The sequence below is a fragment of the Petaurus breviceps genome, unplaced genomic scaffold (assembly GCF_028583685.1).
Source record: "Petaurus breviceps papuanus isolate PSGF00001 unplaced genomic scaffold, PetGlider_PUasm1.0 563, whole genome shotgun sequence".
NCBI lineage: Eukaryota > Metazoa > Chordata > Mammalia > Diprotodontia > Petauridae > Petaurus > Petaurus breviceps.
Genome location: NW_027186380.1, coordinates 481,843 through 503,151, shown reverse-complemented (window position 1 = coordinate 503,151; position 21,309 = coordinate 481,843). Strand labels below are relative to the sequence as shown.

The 21,309-nt window shown below is 44.2% G+C and overlaps 2 protein-coding genes and 1 pseudogene across 2 annotated transcripts in view; 1 reads left to right on the top strand and 2 right to left on the bottom strand.

The window, feature by feature from the left end:
* The window catches only part of LOC138173106 (zinc finger protein 850-like), a 784,878-nt pseudogene that overhangs the window by 309,875 nt on the left and 453,694 nt on the right, over nt 1–21,309 (top strand).
* LOC138173092 (zinc finger protein 420-like) overlaps nt 1–21,309 on the bottom strand; it is a 436,800-nt gene that overhangs the window by 246,256 nt on the left and 169,235 nt on the right. The gene's annotated exons all lie outside the window — the stretch shown is intronic.
* Nucleotides 18,862–21,309, bottom strand: part of LOC138173098 (zinc finger protein 665-like) — an 18,827-nt gene continuing 16,379 nt past the window's right edge. Inside the window, 1 exon segment of the mRNA XM_069103034.1 lies at nt 18,862–21,309. This exon segment is cut by the window's right edge and continues 384 nt beyond it. Coding sequence (XP_068959135.1) covers nt 21,088–21,309 — 222 coding nt within the window. The 3' untranslated portion in view covers nt 18,862–21,087.

Sequence of the window (21,309 nt, the reverse complement as noted above, 5' to 3'; positions counted from 1 at the left end):
TTGTAATTGTAAGGGTTATGGGATTTAAAGATCTTCCATGCCCCATTGGACTTGCTGATGTAGCAAGAAAGGGCAGAGCAAGAGGAAGTGGAAGCCAAGCTAGAGTTCCTGTGGTGGCTAGCAGTGGCAGCGACGGCGGCAGCAGCAGCAGAGGTGGCAGCAGCAGCAGCAGAGGCAGCAGCAGCGCGAACCCCCTTTTGAGTCAGCCAGAATTTCTGCTAAGGACTCCTACTGAGGACTGCCAGGGGCCGGAGCTGCTGGGAGAGTGCTTCCTGGATGCTGGGTGGTTACTGTGAGTGGGGAGAGGAGGACCTGTGCCTGAGGTAGCCTGTTCTGTTTTAAAGGCTTGAGAATGTGGGTGCTTTCTACTTTATCTACCAGTGCCAATTTCATAACTACTCTGATGGCTTTGACTTTCTGGTTTGGGGACTCAGTATTTTGGTATTTTAATAAATTTTCTAGCTTATTCCCCCACATAGCAAGCCTGATATATTTTGTGATGGATAATTACATCAGCATATCTGTAATTTCCATAGGCATTGTGAATATTGCATTGCTGATACAGTAATGTAATGCCTAATTTAGCAGCATCTATAATATATGAGAAACTGCATCTCTCATAAAATGTAAGAGAAACTATTTCTCCCATAACACAAATAACACAACTATTTACAAAATTGCATAAGTTATTTCCAAATTTCCTTTCACAAGAAATCACTCATCACTGGCATAAACTTCACACTCAAAAAGGTTTTCATTAAAACATCAAACATAAATCCCTAGCATGTGGATTCCACCGCAACCCTTATGAAACAATGAATCAATTCCTTAATACCAAATAATAATATAGACCCCCTTGTAATCAAATTACTATACATTCTATTTCTGACTTCCTCTTTTTTTTTCTTTGCTTCTCCAGTCCACCCAGTGAAGGGGGCAGCAAAAAGAGAAAGAGGAATTCCCATTTCAACTACAAACTGTCAGGGATGCACAGACTCCACAAAAAAAGACACAGAATCAATTAAGTACGAAACTTTCCTTTCCATGCTAAAACAAACAGAACAGGAACAGAAGACAGACACCAAAAGCAGGATGCTACAAGCTACCGGGAGCCCAAGAAATATGGAGCCCCCAATGTGAACTGCAGTGCATCGACTAGCAACCCAGAAAACAAAAATGACAAGAAGCCTAACATCTTGGGGTCCCTGGGGGGCAGGGGGTGGGAATCAGGTCACGGAAACAACCTGGAACCCACGGTCAGGCCACATCTACTCCAAAGGTGCAGGACACAAGCTGCATCCGATGGTCAACCCTGCCATGTCTGACCCCATCCCCTTCCAAACCACAAATTCAAACAACAGACAGAAAATGAAATCACAGAAAGGAAGGAACAAATAAAAAGAAAAACACTCCTAGACACTCACCTCCGGAAGATTTTCCAGACCCACTGTGAGCCAAATGAGGCAGGTCAGGGTCAGACAGGCGTTTCAACTCCAGAGCCCTGGAAACAATCCAGGCACTGGCTCGCCTGGAGAGTGGAATGGGCAGAGTCACCTCCTGGCCGAGGCTGAGAGCCTAGTCAACCCCAGGTCTAGAAGGGGCTGGTCTAGGGCCCCCAAGAGGCTTCTAGGGCTCCCTGGATTTTGCTGGGGCCTCCAAAAATGTTGTGCAGGGAATAAGAGCAAGCTAAGACCTGGGTTCAAGGTAAATTTAGATGTGGATTTATTGATTAGGCGGGCAACTGCCTGGAGTATACACTCAAATCAGGCAGCCCCGAATTGGGGTGCATACAGTGCTTATAAAGGCTAAAACCTCAAAAACCACAACTGGCGAGGGGAACTGGCATAAGCAATGATGCACAGAAGCCAAGAATTGCCATTGGTTAGATCTATAGCTCAGGGCTAATTGGTGCAAAGGTACAAGGGTGCAACTTTTCCTAGATTGTTACAAGGGGGTCCCTCCCAGAACAGGGTGGAGGGTCACCAGGTAATGGGGACAGGCAAGGGTCATGTTCTGGATACAGGGTGTGGGGACCCTACTTGGGCAGCAAGAACAGAACAGGGTAGGTTCTCCTTAAGATAAACTTGTGCCATAACCCCCGGGACTACTCCATAGGCAATACCCAAGACTGTGACTTAAGCTGTTTCAAGTTATTACAGGGTATAATACAGAGACAGACACATATATAAAGGGGCTTAATGATGGGCTTCAAATCAGGAGATGTATGATTTGGGTTTGGGGACAACAGAACCACCTTCGATTGGTATCTTTTGTAATGGCATGAAAGGCCAATTGGATGGGCCCACATCAGAAAAACAGGGGTTGTCTGTCAGTCCCTCCCCAATCACTGACCCATGAGGGCCACATGATATGACAACTCAAAAAGACAAGTTCTAGGAACCCCTTAACCTCCCTCTACATTTACAATGTCACAAATAGAGGATAGTACCAGAGCAGCAGACTGGTGATGCCTTCCCCAACACTGCCTTATGGACTGCAAAAGGTGTACTTTGTTTCTTTTTCTGCATTCCTGTGAGGTTTCCATGCAGTAATACATGGTCAAGTTTAGTGAAGTTACCAGCAACAGCTGAGTAATAGGTATACCCCATTCTGTTCTCATTCAGATTGTTCCAGGAGTCTGTTATATCTAACTTTTCTACAATTCCATTATTTTCCTTAATCCTAGATTCACCTAGGCCTGACATCTAAATGGAAGACTCCTAAATTTGCTAAAACAATTAGGAACTGCAGATATACACATTTCCACGTGGATGTGTGTGTGTGTGTGGGCACATGTCCCTAAATGCACTATGGTGGCAACTAGTAGTCCCCAAAGACTTTGGGGGGCCTCTCATAGTCAGTGATCAATAAGCTAGATACCTTATTAAGGGCTGGGGATTCAAAGACAGAAGTGGAAGGACAGTCCTTGCCCTCTGATGGAAAGAGACAGCACAGGAAAGGAAGGTGAAAAGGGAGGGAGGGTCAGAGCAGCCCCCAGACACTGCAGGGGAGAGCAGTCAGGCAGGAGTCCCAAAGTCCTGGAGCCAAGAGAGAGATGAGGGGCGGGGGCAGTCAGAGGCCACGCCCCCCCGTGGTGCTGGGGAGGGAGGGGGAGGACTGAGAGGGAAGAGGCTGGAAAAGCTCTGTCAGGACTCAGAACCAACTGCCCCGGGCCCAAGGATGGCCTTGGAGAGAGAGCCCACGCTCTGAATAACGGGGCTAAAAGGAAGATCGTGACTCCAGCTGGGAGGTGACCGGGACATCCAGGTCACTGCCCCATAAACTGGGAACCAAATCAGGCGCGGTCAGTCCGATAGGAGGGTGGCTGTCCCACTCGGGGAGAGTTCACACCATTCAGGGAGGGCAGTGTCTTCATGGGGCCCCAGAGCAGTGGGAGGGATTGGGGGTAACAAGGTCCCCATTACTGGGGCTCCAGGCTCCTGTGGTGCCACAAGGATGACCCAGATTCTGCAGAACAGACTGGGGGCAGGACTAGGAGGTGGGGGGACCAGTACGGGGATCCGGGAGGGAAGCAGCCCAGGGGCTGAGGGGGCCGGCAGAAGCTTGGGGTCCCACCAACAAAGTGGAGTCCCTGGAACCGGACGATTCTTGCAAGGACCAGGTAAATCTCTCACCTGGAGCTGGGCTGATGGAGACAGAAAACACCTGGTGCTGGAGGGGAGGCTGGAAGCAGGGCTCCAGGGTGCTAAGGAAAGGGGGCCCAGTGCTAAACCTGGAGGGTGATCCCGGATCTCTGAAGGAATCGGGCGCCTGGATACGCATGGGGGCAGGAGCCTGCCTACCAGGCAGCTGCAAGCACAGGGCCGTTTGCAGAGGCCTCTGCCAACCTACCCCTGACCTTGCCCCTCCCGCAGCCTTGGATCCTGCCGCTCACCTGGAGCAGGGACCCAGGCCTTCCCTCACCCCCCCCCCCCCCCCCCCCGACCCCCCCCCCGCCCACCCACAGGCACAGGGCAGGCAGGACCCAAGGGGAATGTGCACGTGCTCAAGCAGGCACAGGACTGGAAGGGACGCCTTGGAGCCTCCCTGAGGTCTGACTCAAAGCTGAGGAGGGGGGATGTTCTCTGAGTTCCAGGTAGGACAGCTTCCCATTGCGATGAACAGCCTCCTGGGAAATGTATTCCAGGCTTGAACTAGTCTGGGCTTGAGGAGGATGGGCGGTGCAGGCCAAGGGGGGGTGGGGTCCCCTGTGGATTCTAATTGGCTGAGCCCAAGGTGAGGGAATTAGTGAAACCACTGACCAGAAATTGTGTCCTTGGACACTTCCACTTGGACACATTGCTTTGGGAAGGATATGGTGGACTTAAAAGTTTTATCACATTCCAGTTATTCATGAGGTTCCTCTCCAGTGTGGACTCTCTGATGCTGAGCTAGATTCAAGCCCAGTGGGGAAGCATTTATGCATTAATTATATTTCTAAGGTTTCTCTCCAGGGTGGACTCTCTGATGTACAGCAAGACTGCCCCTATATGTCAAAGCCTTTCCACACTGATTACATTCATGAGGTTTCTCTCCTGTGGATTCTCTGATGTACATTTAAATGGGTCCTCAGTTTAAAAGCTTTTCTACACTGATTACATTCATAAGGTTTCTCTCCTGTGTGGATTCTCTGATGTGCAACAAGTTTAAAGTTTTTTATGAAAGCCTTTCCACATTCCTTACATTCATAAGGCTTCTCTCCAGTGTGGACTCCTGATGTACAGCAAGACTGACCCTATTTGTGAAAGCCTTTCGACACTGATTACATAAAAAAGGTTTCTTTCTAGTGTGGATTCTCTGTGGATTCAGTAAGTTGACATTTCAACTTAATTACTAAATGTCTTTCCACACTGATTACATTCATAAGGTTTCTCTCCTGTGTGGATTCTCTGATGGATGAGGAAGGATGAGCTGTCACTAAATGCTTCCCACACTCAGGACACTCATGTGGTTTCTCAAGGCTGAATTTTTTTATGGCTAATAAGGGATGACTGTTGATTCAAGTCCTTCCCATAATGATGACAATTATATGGTTTCTCTCCTAAGTGGACTCTCACAAAAACAGCACAGAGTTCTCTCCCAATGACTTCACAGGCACCATCACTCACAAAAGTCTCCTCATGATTTTCATTCACAGAAATAATTGAATGTTCAGTAGTCTCTTGCATTTTAGGTCTAATCTCTCCTGCCAGAAACAAACAATAATATATATATATATATATATATATATATATATATATATTCAGAGAAACATGTACACACATATATAATTATAATCCCTCCTCTCCTTTGTAATAAACTAAATGATCTACATCCTACTTCCCCAGGCTAAGAGAAAATTCTACAAAGTTCAATGGACAGTATCATTTGAAAATGCTAGTTTACATCTGAAGGACAACTTGATTTACAAAGACCTTCAGAGACAATCACATTGGATCCTCAGAAACACCAGTGACAATAGCAGGAAGAGAATTCTCCTTATATTCACAAGTCAGGCCGTGAGCTTAGAATGGCTGACTGACCTGACCAACCTCTGTGTAGCTCAGACTACAATTGCAACTCTGCAAGTGGGCATGCTCTGTCCACGGTACTAGAGGGCCTTTCACCATCAAACTTTTTTTTTTTTGCTATTAAAGAAAAATTGTTTTATTATACCATGTTGACTTCTTCCCTTCTTTTTTGGTCTTCCTATTCCCTGACACACAATGGTATTGAAAAGAGGCCAGTTAATAATCCCATAATGGGCTCTAAGTGTTCAAGTGAAAAGAAGCATCAATCAAGGTGCCAAGCTTCACTATTGTCTTATTTGAAGAAATTGCCAGAGTCATCCCCAACTTTGAGCAAGCACCAGGCTGATCAGTCAGCAGCCATCAACTCTGGGCAAGAGCTTCCACAAGCAACCAGATTATGGCTCTAGGGAGGCTCAGGTTGTAATTAGATTTTTGTAGCAATAAAGTATTTTTTAATTAAGACATGTACATTGATATTTTAGACAAATAGTATTGTATACATAATAGACAACAGAGTAGTGTAAACTGAACTTTTATATGTACTGGGAAAGAAAAAAAATTCATGTGACTTGCTTTATTGCTCTCTTAATATAGCTGCATACTCTGGTACAAAACCTGCAATATTTCTGAGATATGTCAGTGTTTTTTATCATTCTTATTATGATTTTGACTCTTTCCTCCCTAATTCTCTTTCTTTCTTAAACCATTATTAGTCTCATTCCTTGAGTTCCAATATATCCTACAGAACAAAATTTCTTTCCCTTCCCAAACACCCTCTTTTGATAAATCAGCTAAGACCAATGTTCCCGATCTGTTGCTTCTTCTCAAAACCATCTCCAGAATTTTTCACCAGATTGGGAGCTCCTTGACAGCAGCCACTTATTTTTCCCTTCCAAAAGCTGAGTCGAGTGCCTACAAACTAGAGTTGCTTAATCCATGCATCCTGAGTGACTGACTGGGCCCAGGGCTGACACCAGGCCCAGCCTCTACCACAATCCCACTACTCTAGTCTCTCAGGTGGCAAATGCATGTTCTGGCCCAGCTCTGCTTCTGGCTCTTGCACTATAACCCCTATAGGGAATGACCTTTGTCAACTTCAAATCCTGGGACCTGACCAGACCCAGACAGAAGATCACAGAGACTTCTTTCTAGCTCTTGAAGCATCACATGCTATGGGACACCTGGGAGTTTTTACTTCCCATTTCCCCAAATTAAGAGTACCTGTCATCTCAAAGAATCTGGACAATGATTCTCCAAGAACGGGCCAAAGATGGAGCCTCAGAGATCAGGGGAGGGGCACAGATTTGTGATTTATGTAAAGCCCACTCTTGCATTTATTCTAAGTAAGGCAACAACCTTTACTACTCCTGAGATGCTGCTGAATGGAGAGAGAAAAACCATAAAGCCAGGCTGTCTGGGTCCACAGCACATTGGGGCTGTATAATCCCACTGTAGCCGGGCTATCCTTTGATACCTCCCTAACTGTCTCCCTTGGGGCAGCTAGGAACCAGAGTAGATAGAGCAAAGCTCAGGAAGACTTGAGTTCAAATCCAGCCTCAGACCCTTACTTCCTGTGTGATCCTCAGTAAGTCACTTAGGTTTCTTGGCCTCAGTTTCCTCATCTGCAAAATGATGCAGAAAAGAAAAAGGAAAACCACTCCAGTGTCTGCCTAAAACCCCAGCCGGGATCGTGAAGAGGCAGAAGTGACTGAAATGACTGAACAACAGCACGACTGCCTCCCTACCAAAAGGATCACATGTAAACCCTCTCTGGGCTGTTAATCACCTGCCTCTTCACCATCTGCCCTCCTTCTCCTCCTCTTCTCATTTTCTTTCATCTTATTTTCCCCCCAAACATGCTGTACTTCAGGGGTGCAGGCCTCCTTCTGTCTGGTGACCAGGACACTCCACCTTCCAACTCTGGGGACGTTCTGTGCCAGCCCCATGCCTAGAATGCTTGTGCTGGCTTCCCTGAAGCCCCAGCCAGAGCCCACCTTCCACAATACGCCTTTCTAGTCCTCCTTAGTCTTAGGGCCTGCCCTCTCACAATGAGCTACAATTTGTCCAGTCCAAAACAGGTTTCCACACTGTTGTTGACATGCTGTCTGCTCCCCCAGGCTGTGAGCTCCAGGAGAGCAGGGGATGTTCCTTGTTTCTCCTTATAGCCTTGGTGCTTATCAGAAGGTCTGGCACAGAGCAGGCCCTTAATAAATTCTCACTCACTTGAAGAAGGTCTAAGAAAGAGCCCATATTGGAAAGCCTAACCCCTTTTGCACTTTCAGGAGAGTTCCTGCCTCAAAATTCCAAACAATGACTTTATGTGAAATGATAGAGATTTATCACTGGAAGGGCACTGAAAGTCCATGGTGTCCAAATCCTTCATTTTTCAGAAGGGTAAACTGAGGTTCAGTGGTTGAATGACTTGTTCAGGATCCCACTTCTAAAAAGTGTCTCAAAAATATTTCCAAGTCAGTTCTTCTTGCCCCTAAATGTAGTACTTGCTTCATCCTGACACTTAGAAGCCTCTTGTCATCACAGCTTTCATAGACCAGTTTTCACGTGACTCACCTGGACAGTAGCTCCTCTGGTCTTCTTGCTCCAGCAGCCATGGGTTTTCCCTTGCTCAAAATGAGAGATCAGATCTTTTCTGGAAACTGGGACCCCTGGGCATGGGGAATCAGGGATGTGGATGGAGAAAATTTGTCATTTAGGTATCTTTTGGGAAAAGAGTGTACATGGTGGGGCGGCCAGGTGGCTCAGTGAGTAAGAGCACCGGCTCCAGTGTCAGGATGACCTGGATCGAATCCTGGGCTCAGATACTCAGCACCACACCCAGAAATGACTTGCTGTGTAACCTTGAGCAAGTTACTTAACCCCGATTGCTTAAAAAAAAAATGCACATGGGGCGGAGTGCACATGAGTGCACATGGGGCGGAGTCAAGATGGCAGAGTAGAAGCAGGACCTCCAGGCTGCTCCGGCTTCCACCTTCCTCAATCCATGTAAAAAGGGGACTCCGAACAAACTTTGGAGCTGCAGAACCCACAAAATGACACAGAGAAGATAACCTCCCGTTGAGGACAGCCCAGCAGGCCGGCAGGAATCGGCCAGTGCAGCACTCTGGGAGCTTGATATCCTGAGAAGCTGAAATTAAGTCTTCTCTAGACCTAACAGAGAAAGGATTCATAAGACACAGTAAGACATCAGGACTGAACTCAGTGATATGAGACTTTCCAGCCCAGTGAAACAGAATTAGCTTTTGTCACTTTAAGGGTTTGAGGCTGCCCAGGTGTGCTGGGCCAGGGCCAAAGCATCTCATGCCTTTGAAGTTTCCCCACTTTTCTTAATTCTAATTCCCATCATTGCATTGACAACATACAAGGGGGCAGTCCCTTTTATGAGTACAGATACAGAGATTCAGAAGAAAACAATAACAAACAATTGTCCCTTCCAAAGTCCAGAAATCTCTTTTCACACAGTTGTCTGGCAGGGCTTACACCATCTGATGGGAGTCCTCTGGTTGTTTTCCATCCATCCATCCTCAGCATCACATTCCAGGCTTTCTCTTCTGCCTTCTTTCATTCATTTACCTACAAAAGTAACCTTGGAACCAATTTAAATAACACGTAATTTATTACCTTATCATTGTTACAAAATTAAAATTGGAATCTTGGTCAATTGTCATGATCACACATTAAAACCAGTTTCTTATATTTCTGCATTAATCCATTATTAATTCCTCCACCAGCAGGATGAGATTTCACTAAGGGATTCACATTATACCAACAGTTACAACAATTAAAATATTTACCAAGTAGTTCAGAAACTATTCTCCTTTTAATATTAACTAATCATGAGAAAGCTGAGACAAGTATAATACTAACTAATAACAGAATAATATTCCCACAAACCCTTGACCTACTTGTCCTCACATTATCACAAAGAACTAAAAGGGCCCTGACTCATACAGGAATACCTATGCTAAGTCCTAAGCCTCATAGCTTTATCCTATAGTAACTGAAGATGTTCCAGAATCAAGTATTTAATAGATTTGTTGTTGTATCTTCAAAACTTTTGATTATTGAAACTTGCCACCAAGAATAGGGACAAAACTGTAATGAGGAACCATATTTCCCCAACATTCCCAGAATGTCAATTTCAGACAAAATGTATACCAAGCTGCGATCTGCACTGAGCCAAGCGCAGAGTCTGCCAGGTGTCACTGGGAGGGTCGAGTCAGGAGAATCCTGCCTCAGCTCATGCGGAACAGTCGTTCTCCCGACCTTCCACACCCTTACTTCACAGGCCTTCCATATCTCTACCTCATAGGGTCTGGCATCATGGATCGGTGGCTCAGATAGCTTGGATAGCCTTTCTTAAAATCCATACCTGGAGTTAGACTCAGAGGAATAGTCAGTTAACAGTCCCAGGCCTGCCAGGCTGTCCTCCGCGGGAGGTTAGCTTCTCTGTGTCATTTTGTGTGTATTGATGATGTTCAGAAATGGCTAATTTCAAGATTTTTGAGGAGTTATGTATATTCCAAGTAGTACAATTGATCCTGAAGGGTCTAGAATTGTGATTCAGGGGCAGTAAAACCTAAGGTAGTTCTACAGCAATTCACACTCACTAATGTAGTCAGTCAAGTTCAAAGGATAAACGCCTTTCAGTATCCTGAAGATGGGTGCAGGAGCCTTGTAAAAGGTGGCGTTATTCACTGCCCAATTAGCTATCTTGCAATTCTCATTGTCTGGGCAAATGTAGTCACCCTGTTGTCGTCATCTCTTCTGTTCCTCCATCTCAAGGGAATGAGAGCCCCATTCGGCTGTATCAGAGACCCTGGAGTGCAAGCAGTTACGTATAGAAAAGCTGTCCATCAACCTGCGGTGCACTTTATTCATGAGAAAATACATGGATTAATGGAACATGATGCCACTGATCACTACCAGAATAGCATGTTATCACTGTGTTGTCTTTACCCTCAGCTACAATCTCCGCGGCCTTGGACAGCCTGGTTTTTGGTGACTTCACCTATACTTTAGATCCAACCACAATATTGGAATGGCCAAATCTGCATGTTCCCCTGGTGGTCTTAAAAGGGGGGTGGTCTACTTGTTTCCATTGCACAATCATATGGGGTATGATTCCTAGAAATTTTACTGACTGTCTAGGACCTTGTATTTTAGCTGGGTTTATCTCCCATCCCTTATCCTTCATGTGGTCAATAAGCTTGGGGAGTGTTTCTTCAATTTCTTCCTTGGCTAAAGCCTGTATCATTATGTCATCAATATAGTGAGTAATTTTTATACTTGGGCATTTCAGTTCATTCAAATGTTCAGCTACTATCCTGTGGCACAAGGTAGGGCTGTGTAAGTACCTCTGTGGGAGTCTGGTGAAAGTATACTGTCTACCTTGCCACGTGAAAGCAAAATGATTCCGTTGAGAAGGATCTACTGGGATTGTAAAAAAGGCGTTTGCAAGGTCTATAACTGCATACCATTTTCCAGGATATGTTTGTATTGATTCAATCAATGTTATTGTATCAGGGACTGCAGCATTATAAAGGGGGAGTAACCTTATTCAGCTGTCGGTAATCTACCGTCATTCTCCAACTACCATCAGATTTTATAACAGGCTAGATAGGATTATTCCATTGACTGGTAGTGGGCACTAACACTCCCACCTCTGCATAGTCCTTAATAGTCTGGGTTATTTCCTCTTGTCCTCCAGGTATATGATACTGCTTCATGGTTACCACTGCACTAGGTGCAGGGACAATGACAGGAGGCATTTTTAATTTTCCCACTCAAATAGAAGCCACCTGGAGCTTTCTAACAGCAAATTGGTATTGTCCTTCTGGTAATTTAATTGTCATTCCTCTCAGCATATCTATTCCAGTAATGTATTCAGGGATGGGAACTATCACTACAGAGTATTCCTTCGGTGGAAACTGACCTATTTTCATTTCTAATTTCACTTGTACTGCTTTAACTTCAGCACCCCCCAATCCTGAAATAGTGTTTGGAATTCCTTTTTTAAATTTAGATGGGTTCCCATATATTAAAGTGGCCTCCGCCCCTGTATCGATCAAAGCGCTGGCAACAGTTCTGGATCCGTTTTTCCAAAATAAGAGTTTTATATGAGGCCTATAATCCCTCCTCATTAACCGAACCTCAGGGGCTTGGCCTTCTTATTCTCCCTGCAAATGCTCCAAGGAAGGATAAATGGGAGGCAGGGGAGCACTGTGAACCACGCTCAGTGTGGCCTCCCTCGCCTCTCTTCCCAACCTTTCCTTGTACAGCTTACTTAGTTCAGACGTTGGAATTCCATCAATGTCCTCCCACTTTACTCCAGCTTTCAATAGGGCGGCAAACAAGTCTTTCCTAGTCATTTTATTAGCTTCCTGGTAAAGAACCCTGGCTCTTTCTCCCAGTTCTCTTGCCGCTAAACCAAACTCACCTAAATCTCCTAATTGTGATATTTTGTCAGTTACAGTCCCCAAAGATTCGCCTGTAGAGGCCAGCAATGATGTTAATATAATGTGCTTGTAAGTGCCAGGAGCGGCTTTAACAAGTGGTGCATGAAGCAATGACGGTACCACGGTCTCAGTATATGAGTCCACATCTCCCATCGTTGTAGCCGATTTCATCACCTCCTCCTTCAGTCTTTGAATCCCATGCCTTAAAGTATACCAAGGTCTATTGGAATCGGGCCACACAGAGGAGTCAGGGGACTGAGTCTTCAATCCTGCGGCCACTATTTCCGGAAGGGAGGTGTTTGCAGGTCCTCCCTGCCATCTGCAGCACGAGAGCAGTGTCTGAAAGCTTGCTGCACAAAGGGGTTTGAGGTCAGACTTATAAACTTTATACAGTCCTAACCAACACCCCCGGCACCTCCATCACTGGGCCGTACTAGCCACGTAAGTGAAGATTCCCCGAATTTTGGGGACAAGCAAGCAAGCAAATCAGTAATTTCTTGTTGTTAAAAATCCTTTCACAGTCTTACTTCTTTGTCTACCACGATCCCCTTCTTCTACTCTGCACCTTTGTATCGGCCGCACCTTTTCCCCTACATCACAGACTTCCTTTTTAATGATGTTCTCCCAATGCTCCCCATCCTCCGACTCTTCCCATATGTCTCCATGCCACTTACCAGGGTCCCATTACATACTAGCAGAGGCAATTATAGCATAAACCATTTTCTTATTCACCTTGCCCGGCGATTCTTGTACTTATATCGTGACACTCAGACTGCAGCTTTCTCAGCTACAGCCTGGTCTCCCAAAATGAAATTCTGACATTGAAGTATAGACAATCTTCCCTGTAATTCTGCCAATTCCTTCTCTATTTGTACTTTTTCTTCTATTTTCTTATCCCTATCTCTACACACTGTCCTACAGGCAGTCAATAAAGCCCATCCTCAACTACATATACCTGATAATTCTTTCCCTTTCTCTATTGGTATGTCCTACAAATATTCTATTACCTTCAGGGGAGTTCCTTGTCTCATACAGCTTCCCCAGTCTTCTCAGGGACCTGTCCCCTGAGCCCATACTTGGGATAAGGAAGAATAAGGTAAGTCCTTCCACCCTGGCATCAAGGCGGGCTTTGTACATTCACTGGATTTCTTTAAAAATGGCATTTTATGTAGCGAATCCTATTCGTGATGCCAATTTTGTGACTAAGGATCAATTTTGCCTAATTAGGATCGGGTTTGCTCCCACAAAATGACACGTGTTCACCAAAACTGATAATTAAAAGTTTATTATAGGGGAAAAAATGGTAAAGAACATTTCTTATATATGCAATATAGGAAACGCAGCAATGCTAATAAGTTTAATAAGATAAAAAGTATCACTATAAGCATAGAAGAAAATGAAAGAGAAAACATCACCAATGGGGCAGCCCCAGCTCTTCACTTTTTCACAGTGGCTGGGGAATCCTGGGTTTCAGCCTATGAGTCCCCATTGGGAGTCCCAGGTAGAGCATCCTCTCCATGGGTGAGATTCCCAATTGGGTTTCTCACTATCTTTTAAAGAGTTTAGACAAAGAAGGCTTTGTGTCAAGTGACTTGGAAAAGAAGCAGTGAAGTCGGAAGAGACAAGGACTCAGGGGTTGTTGACTGAATATACGATAAGCAGGGGAAGCAAGCTAAATCAGCAAGGACTTGAAAGTACCTGGTAAACATCCTAACATCTGCAGCCAAGGTCTTTACTTACTAAATAAACTCTGAGTGGATAGCCAGTCCTCTCAGAGTTCAAAGGAATCCAGGAATGGCTAGTTCCTGGAGTCTATAGGCACACACAGATAGTGGGGTCATAAAGGAAAAATTTATAGGCCATGGACAATATCATTATAAGGGGTAGAAATTAAGCCTTCAGCTCCCCCTTCCCATTGCCTCCTCCTGCAGGGCCTGGCTGAAGAGGAGCAGAAACCTGGGGAGACCCGCCCACCTGGGAAAGGTGAGAGCCCCCACATGGAAGAGGTAAGAACACCCCCACAGGGGGAGGTGAGAGCCCCAGATCTGGGGAAGGGATGTCAGTCTGGGGGATTGCAGGAGCAGGGGGAGGGGGGGTTAGTCCACCAGCTCAGAGGGGAAGCAGGCTCCCTGCAGTGTCTAGACCTCGCTGCACATGGCTGGTCTGGAAAGAGAAGTGTCTCCTGCTCCAGGACTGAGGAAGGGGTCAAGTCCCCCAGACCCCTGTGAAGATGAGCCCACCTCTCACTGTAATCTTCATTCAATCATGTCTAAGCATTAGAGCTGATTTGTACCTGGTGGCAAAGTCCACTTATCTGAGGGCACATAAGTGCTGAGACCCCTCTGTGATTCCTCCTAGTTCACAAGACAGAGCTCAAGGATCACTGTTTTACTAAATATTCAATAGCCCTAATTAGTGAAATCACTGACCAGAAATTGTCTCTTAGACACTTCCTTCAGCACATTTCTTTGGGAAGGAGATGGTGGACATAAAAAGTTTTTATCACATTCCAGATACTCATGAGGTTCCTCTCCAGTGTGGATTCTCTGATGTTGAGCAAGATTCCAGCCCTGTGGGGAAACATTTATGCATCAATGACATTCCTAAGGTTTCTCTCCAGTGAGGATTCTCCCATGAGGAGTAAAATGGTCCTCAGTTTGAAAGACTTTCAATACTGATTATATAGATAAGGTTTCTTTCCAGTGTGGATTCTCTGATGTCCAGTTAAATGGGCTCTCTGTCTGAAAGGCTTTTCACATTGATTACATTCATAAGGTTTCTCTCCTGTGTGGATTCTCTGATGTACAGTTAAACTGGACCTCATATGGAAAGCCTTTGCACATTGATTACATTCATATGGTTTCTCTGCAGTGTGAATTCTCTGATGTACAGCTAGTTTAGATTTCAGTCTGAAAGCCTAGCCACATTCTTTGCACTTATAATTCTCCTCTCCACTGTGTATTCTCTGATGGATAAGGAAGGATGAGTGTTCACTAAATGCTTCATCACACTGAGGACACTCATGTGGTTTCTCTTCAGTCTGAATTTTTTCATAGTTAATAAAGGATGACTATTCAATCAATTCCTCCCCATAATGATGACAATCATATGGTTTCTCTCCTATGTGGACTCTGAGAAATACAGCACAGAGTTCTCTCCCAGTGACATCACAGGCACCATCACTCATGACAGTCTTCTCGTGACATTCATTCACAAAAATGATTGGATTTGCAGAAGTCTCCTGCATTTTAGGTCTAATCTCTCCTGCCAGAAAAAACAATTATATATATATATAAAAGTTCAATGGACAGAATCAATCATTTTAAAATGCCATTAGTTTACATCTGAAGGACAACTTGATTTACAAAGACCTTCAGAGACAATCACATTGGATCCTCATGAACATCAGTGACAATAGCAGGAACAACATTCTCATTATATTCACAAGTCAGGGCATGAGCTTACAATGGCTGAGTGACCCGAGTGACTCTGAGTAGCTGAGACTACAAATGCAACTCTGCAAGTGGGCATGCTCTGTCCATGGTACTAGAGGGCCTTTCTCCATAAAACTTTATTTTCTTTTGCTATTAAGAAAATTTATTTTATTCTAGCATGTTGACGTCTTCCTTCTTCTCTTTGGGTCTTGGTATTCCCTGACACACAATAGTACTGAAAAGAGGCCAATTAATAATCCTATTATGGGCTCTAAGTGTTCAAGTGAAAAGAAGCATCAATCAATGAGGCAAACTTCATCATCACCCTAAAGAAAATTGCCAGAGTCGTCCCCAACCTTGAGCCACCACCTGGCTGATCAGTCAGCAGTCAGGAACTCTGGGCAAGAGCTTCCACAAGCAACAAGATTATGGTTCCAGGAAGGCTCAGGCGATAGTTAGATTTTTGTAGCAATAAAGTATTTTTGAATCAAGGCACATTACTATAGAATTAGACACAATATTATTGTATACTTAACAGACAACAGAATAGTGTAAACTGAACCTTTATATGCACTGGGAAAGAAAAACAATTCATTTGACTTGCTTTATTGCTCTCTTTAGTTGCATGCTCTGGAAGAAAACATGGAAGTCCCAATTGCTGACCTACTGTGTGCTTTTTCTTTAAGGTTTCCCTCATGACCTCTGAGGCACAAGGATGACCACTTCATTCATTCCTCTGTCCTGCAGGGGTCTTATCTTTGCTCCCTGTATCCATACCTAATACCCCTCCCTCATATCCATAGAACTGCTCTCCCCTCCCTTTTGCTTCTTTGGCCAAGCTCTCCCTGCCAGCTCTTGAAGACTGGGTGCTCTGCTGGTCCTCCAGGATCTGAGCTACACCAACAATTTATCTGTCTGGTGCACAGTAGCCAGTCCTGCATTGTACCTGGTGTGACGCTCAAGTGCACAGTGAGAGGGCAATAAGGGGTGAAAGGAGAAAATACTGTGAGCTGGGGTAGGGGGCAGGGTCCCAGGCTCCTGCATACTCTTGTCTAGTGGTTCTAGAAATAATAGCAACTCAAGAAAACAGGTGAAATTGGCTTCTGGGTCACTCACCCTTTCCCAGGCCCTTAGCAGAACTGTTTGCAGCAGGCCAAAGAAAAGAGTGCCTTCTTTAGCTGTTAGTGTATTAGCATTTGTGAAGGGTCTTCCCTTGTTAGAGGATGTAGGGAAAGGGCTGAGTTTGGGGAACTATTTGAAGCCCTGGGAGTTTGGGGGGTTTTTCCCTTCAGGGAAAGGGAGGCACTCAGTCTTTGTCAGACAGACATCAGTCTCAAAGGAAAAGACACAATGGAAAGACTTATTTTCTCCCCAAAATTCACTTTTTTCTTTTTTATGCTCTTTGGAGCAAGGAAGGCAGGACAGTTAGGGTTAAGTGACTTGCCCAAGGTGACACAGCTAGTAAGTATTAAGTGTGTAAAGCTGGACCTGAACTCAGATCCTCCTGACTCCACGGCTGGCACTCTATTCACTGTGCCACCTATTTTCCCCCAAAATCCACTTTTGACCATGTTCACAAGAACCCTATATGGTAGATGTGCTTTTTTATCTCTACTTCATAGTTCAGGAAACTGAGGTAAACAGGTCCAATGACTTAACAGGGTCACATAACCAGGAAATGTCTGATGCTGGATTTCAACTCAAATCTATGTGATCTTCTAACATCTTCTCACTCCCCCAACATTGTCTTGGTGTGCCCATCTTCCCACAATTCCTCCAACATTGACTGCTGCCATTTTTTCATTTTTGTTAGTTTTTCAGACTATAAGATGAAGCCTCAGTGTTGTTTTCATTCACTTGTAATAGTTGTTTGGAGCATTTTTTTCCTGTGGTTGGGAATACTTGGCAGTTCTTCTTTTGAGAATTCTTTGTTCATATCCTTTGACCATTTATCTGTTGGGCAATAGCTATTTGTTGTTGTTTTTGAGTTATTTCAGTCAGGTCTGACTCTTTGGGATACTCATTGGGGTTTTCTTGGCAAAGATACTGAAGTGATTTGCCATTTCCTTCCCCAGGAACTAAGTCAAACAAGCTTACGTGACCTCCCCAGGGTCACATTGCTAGTTATTGTCTAAGGTTGAACAGAAATCAGGTTCTCCTCACTCTTGACTTGGTCTATATACTGGCAACCTAACTGCCATTGGCAGACTTTTTAAAATAACATTTCATTTTCCCTCAATAACATGTAAAAACATTTTACTGTTCATTTTTTCCCTTAAATTTCTTGACTTGCCTCCTTGCTCTTACCCCTCCCACAGTGGAGAAGCCATCAGAAATAGGTTGGACATATGCAATCATGTAAAGCATTTCCATATTAGCCACTTTGTGTGGGAGGGGGGAACTTGAACCAAAAAGAAAGTGAAAAACAGCATACTTTAGGTCTTTGTTCATAATCAGTTTTTTTTTCTGTGGAAGGAGGTAGCATTTTTCATCATGAGTCTTTCAGAGTGTCTTAGATCATGGTATTATGAGAGTAACTAAGTTATTCGCTTGTTATTCAAATTGTCATAGTGCTGTTACTGTATACAATGTTCTCCTGGTTCTATTCACTTCACTCTGCATCTATTTATGTAAGTCTTTCTAGGTGTCTCTGAAAGTCACCCTGCTTGTCATTTCTTATAGCATCGTATTCCATTGCAATTATACACCACGACTTTAAAGGCCTTCCCCAAGTAATGGGTATCTCCTCAATTTCCAATTCATTATCCCCACAAAAGGAGTTATTATAAATACTGCATAAATTGTTCCTTTCCTCTTTAAAAACAAAATATCTTTGAGATACCAATTTGTGTTATTGTTGGTTAAAAGGTATGTACCGTTTTATGACCCTTTTAGTATACTTCCAAATTGCTCTCCAGAACTGTTGGATCAGTTCACAACTCCACCAATAATGTATCAGTGTCCCAGTTTTCCTATTTCCCTCCAGTACTTATCATTTTCCTTTTCTAATTTATTAACCAATTTAATAGGTGTGACGGCATACCTCAGAGTTGTCTTAATTTGTATTCTTCCAATCAATACAAATTTAGAGCATTTTTATAATACTATAAAGAGATTTCATTTTTTTCCCACCTGGAACCTGCCTGTTCTATCCTTTGACCATTTATTAGTTGGGCCCTGACTTGTGTTCTCATACATTTAACTCAGTTCTCTAAATAGTTGAGAAATGAGACCTTTATCAGAGATTCTTGTTGTAATTTTTTTTTTCAATTATCTGCTTTCCTTCTAATCTTTCCTTGGTTGCATTGATTCTGTTTCTGCCAAAAAAAAAACAAAACCCTTTTAATTTAATACAATCAAAATGATCCATTTTGTACCTGTAAAGCCAAGCAGGAGCAGCTTTCCAGAGGACTCCTGTGAACAGTTTTCAAGCTTCTGATTACATAGTATAGCAAACTCTCTTATTTATTCAATAACAAATCAGAGCAAAACATTCACATAAAATCAAAATACAGCATTCACCATGTCACGACTCAACAGCTTATTACTAAAATGGCCATATAGATTTCACAAAATGGTCATATAGACACGCATGAGCTCTGGGGAGGTGACCCACAGTCCCAGCTTCTATGCAGCTTCCTCCCATGGTGACCCCAGGGCCTCCTTAAGCAGGTGCTCTGGGATCCTGGATGGGGGGTGACTGAGGAGCTTCCTAGGCCCTGCTGGCTCCTACACCAGGTAAAGCGTCCACGGGCCCTTTGCCTACATCCCACGAAAGCTTGCCAGCTCCTGTGCATCCTCTGACAGGGGAAGAGGAGTGATGTCACCTGAGGGCTCCTGCAGAGTGGGTGCTTGGGTGGGAGAGGAGGAGTTCCTCCCCTCCTACTGATGGAGGACCAAGCTCCCCCTTCTCATTGCCTCCTGCAGGGCCAGGCTGAGGAAGAACAGAAACCTGGGGAGACCTGCCCACCTGGGAAAGGTGAGAACCCAACACAGGAGAGGCAAGAGCATGCCACCTGGAGAGGGAAGAGACCCCCCCAACCCAGCAGAGGTGAGAGCCCGCCACCCGAGGGAGGCATGTCAGTCTGGGGGATTGCGGGGGGTGGGGGAGGGCTTAGTCTGCCAGGTCAGAGGGGAAGCAGGCTCCCTGCAGTGTCTAGACCTTGGTGCACAGGGCTGGTCTGGGAAGAGAAGAGTATCCTGGTCCAGGACTGAGGGAGGGGTCAAGTCCCCCAGACCCCTGTGAAGATGAGCCCACCTCTCACTGTAATCTTCATTCTCAATCATGTCTAAGCATTAGAGCTAATTTGTACTTGTTGGCAAAGTCCACTTATCTGAGGGCACATAAGTGCTGAGACCCCTCTGTGATTCCTCCTAGTTCACAAGACAGAGCTCAAGGACCACTGTGTTATTAAATATTCAATAGCCCTAATTAGTGAAATCACTGACCAGAAATTCTGTCTCTTAGACACTTCCTTCAGCACATTTCTTTGGGAAGGAGATGGTGGACATAAAAAGTTTTTAATCACATTCCAGATACTCATGAGGTTTCTCTCCAATGTGGATTCTCTGATGTTGAGCAAGATTCAAGCCCCGTGGGAAAGGATTGGTGCATTAATTACATTGCTAAGGCTCCCCTCCAGTGTAGACTCTCTGATGTTCAACAAGTTTATATTTCAGTTTGTAAATCTTTCCGCACTGATTTCATTTACAAGGTTTCTCTCCAGTGTGGATTCTCTGATGTCCAGTTAAATGGGCCCTCTGTCTGAAAGCCTTTTCACAATGATTCCATTCATAATGTTTCTCTCCTGTGTGGACTCTCTGATGTTCACTAATTTTGAAGTTCTTTCTGAAAACCTTTCCACATTGCTTATATTGATAAGGTTTCTCTCCAGTGTGGGATCTCTGATGTGCATCAAGGCAGGAGTTCTATGTGAACATCTTCCCACACTGATTATATTCACAATGTTTCTCTCCAGTGTGGATTTTCTGATATCTAATTAAATGGCCCCTCCATATGAAAGCCTTTCCACAATGATTACATTCATAAGGTTTCTCTCCAGTGTGACTTCTCTGATGTACAAAAAGTCTGAAAAAACTTTTTTTTTTTGAGTCTGAAAGCCTTTCCATACTGCTTACATTCATTTGTGTGTGTGTCTGTGTGGATTTTCTGATGTGTGAAGAGACTGGACCTCTGTGTAAAACCTTTACCACATTGATTACATTCATAAGGTTTCTCTCCAGTGTGGAAACGCCGATGTATACCAAGACAGGAGTTCTGTGTGAAAGCCTTTCAGCACTGATTATATTCACAAGGTTTCTCCCATTGTGGATTCTCTGATGTACAGCTAGTTCAGATTTCAGTCTGAAAGCTTTTCCACATTGATTACATTCATAGGGTTTCTCTTCAGTATAGATTTTCTGATGTACAGTTAAATAGGCCCTCTGTTTGAAAGCCTTTCCATGGATTACATTCACAAGGTTTCTCTTCAGTGTTGATTCTCTGACGTACAGTTAAATGGGCCCTTTGTTTGTAAGCCTTTCCATATTAATTACATTTATAAGGTTTCTCTCTAGTGTGCATTCTGTTATGGACAGCTAGTTCAGATTTCAGTCTGAAAGCTTTTCCACATTAATTATATTCAGGGGTTTCTCTTCAGTGTGGAATTTCTAATGTACAACAAGATCACAGCTTCTACTACAAGTCTTTCCACAATGATTACATTCATAAGGTTTCTCTCCAGTGTGGGAACTCTGATGTGTACCAAAACAGGGGTTCTGTGTGAAAGCCTGTTGACACTGATTATTTTTACAAGGTTTCTCTCCAGTGTTCATTCTCTGATGCACAGCTAGTTCAGATTTCATTCTGAAAGCCTTTCCACATTGATTACA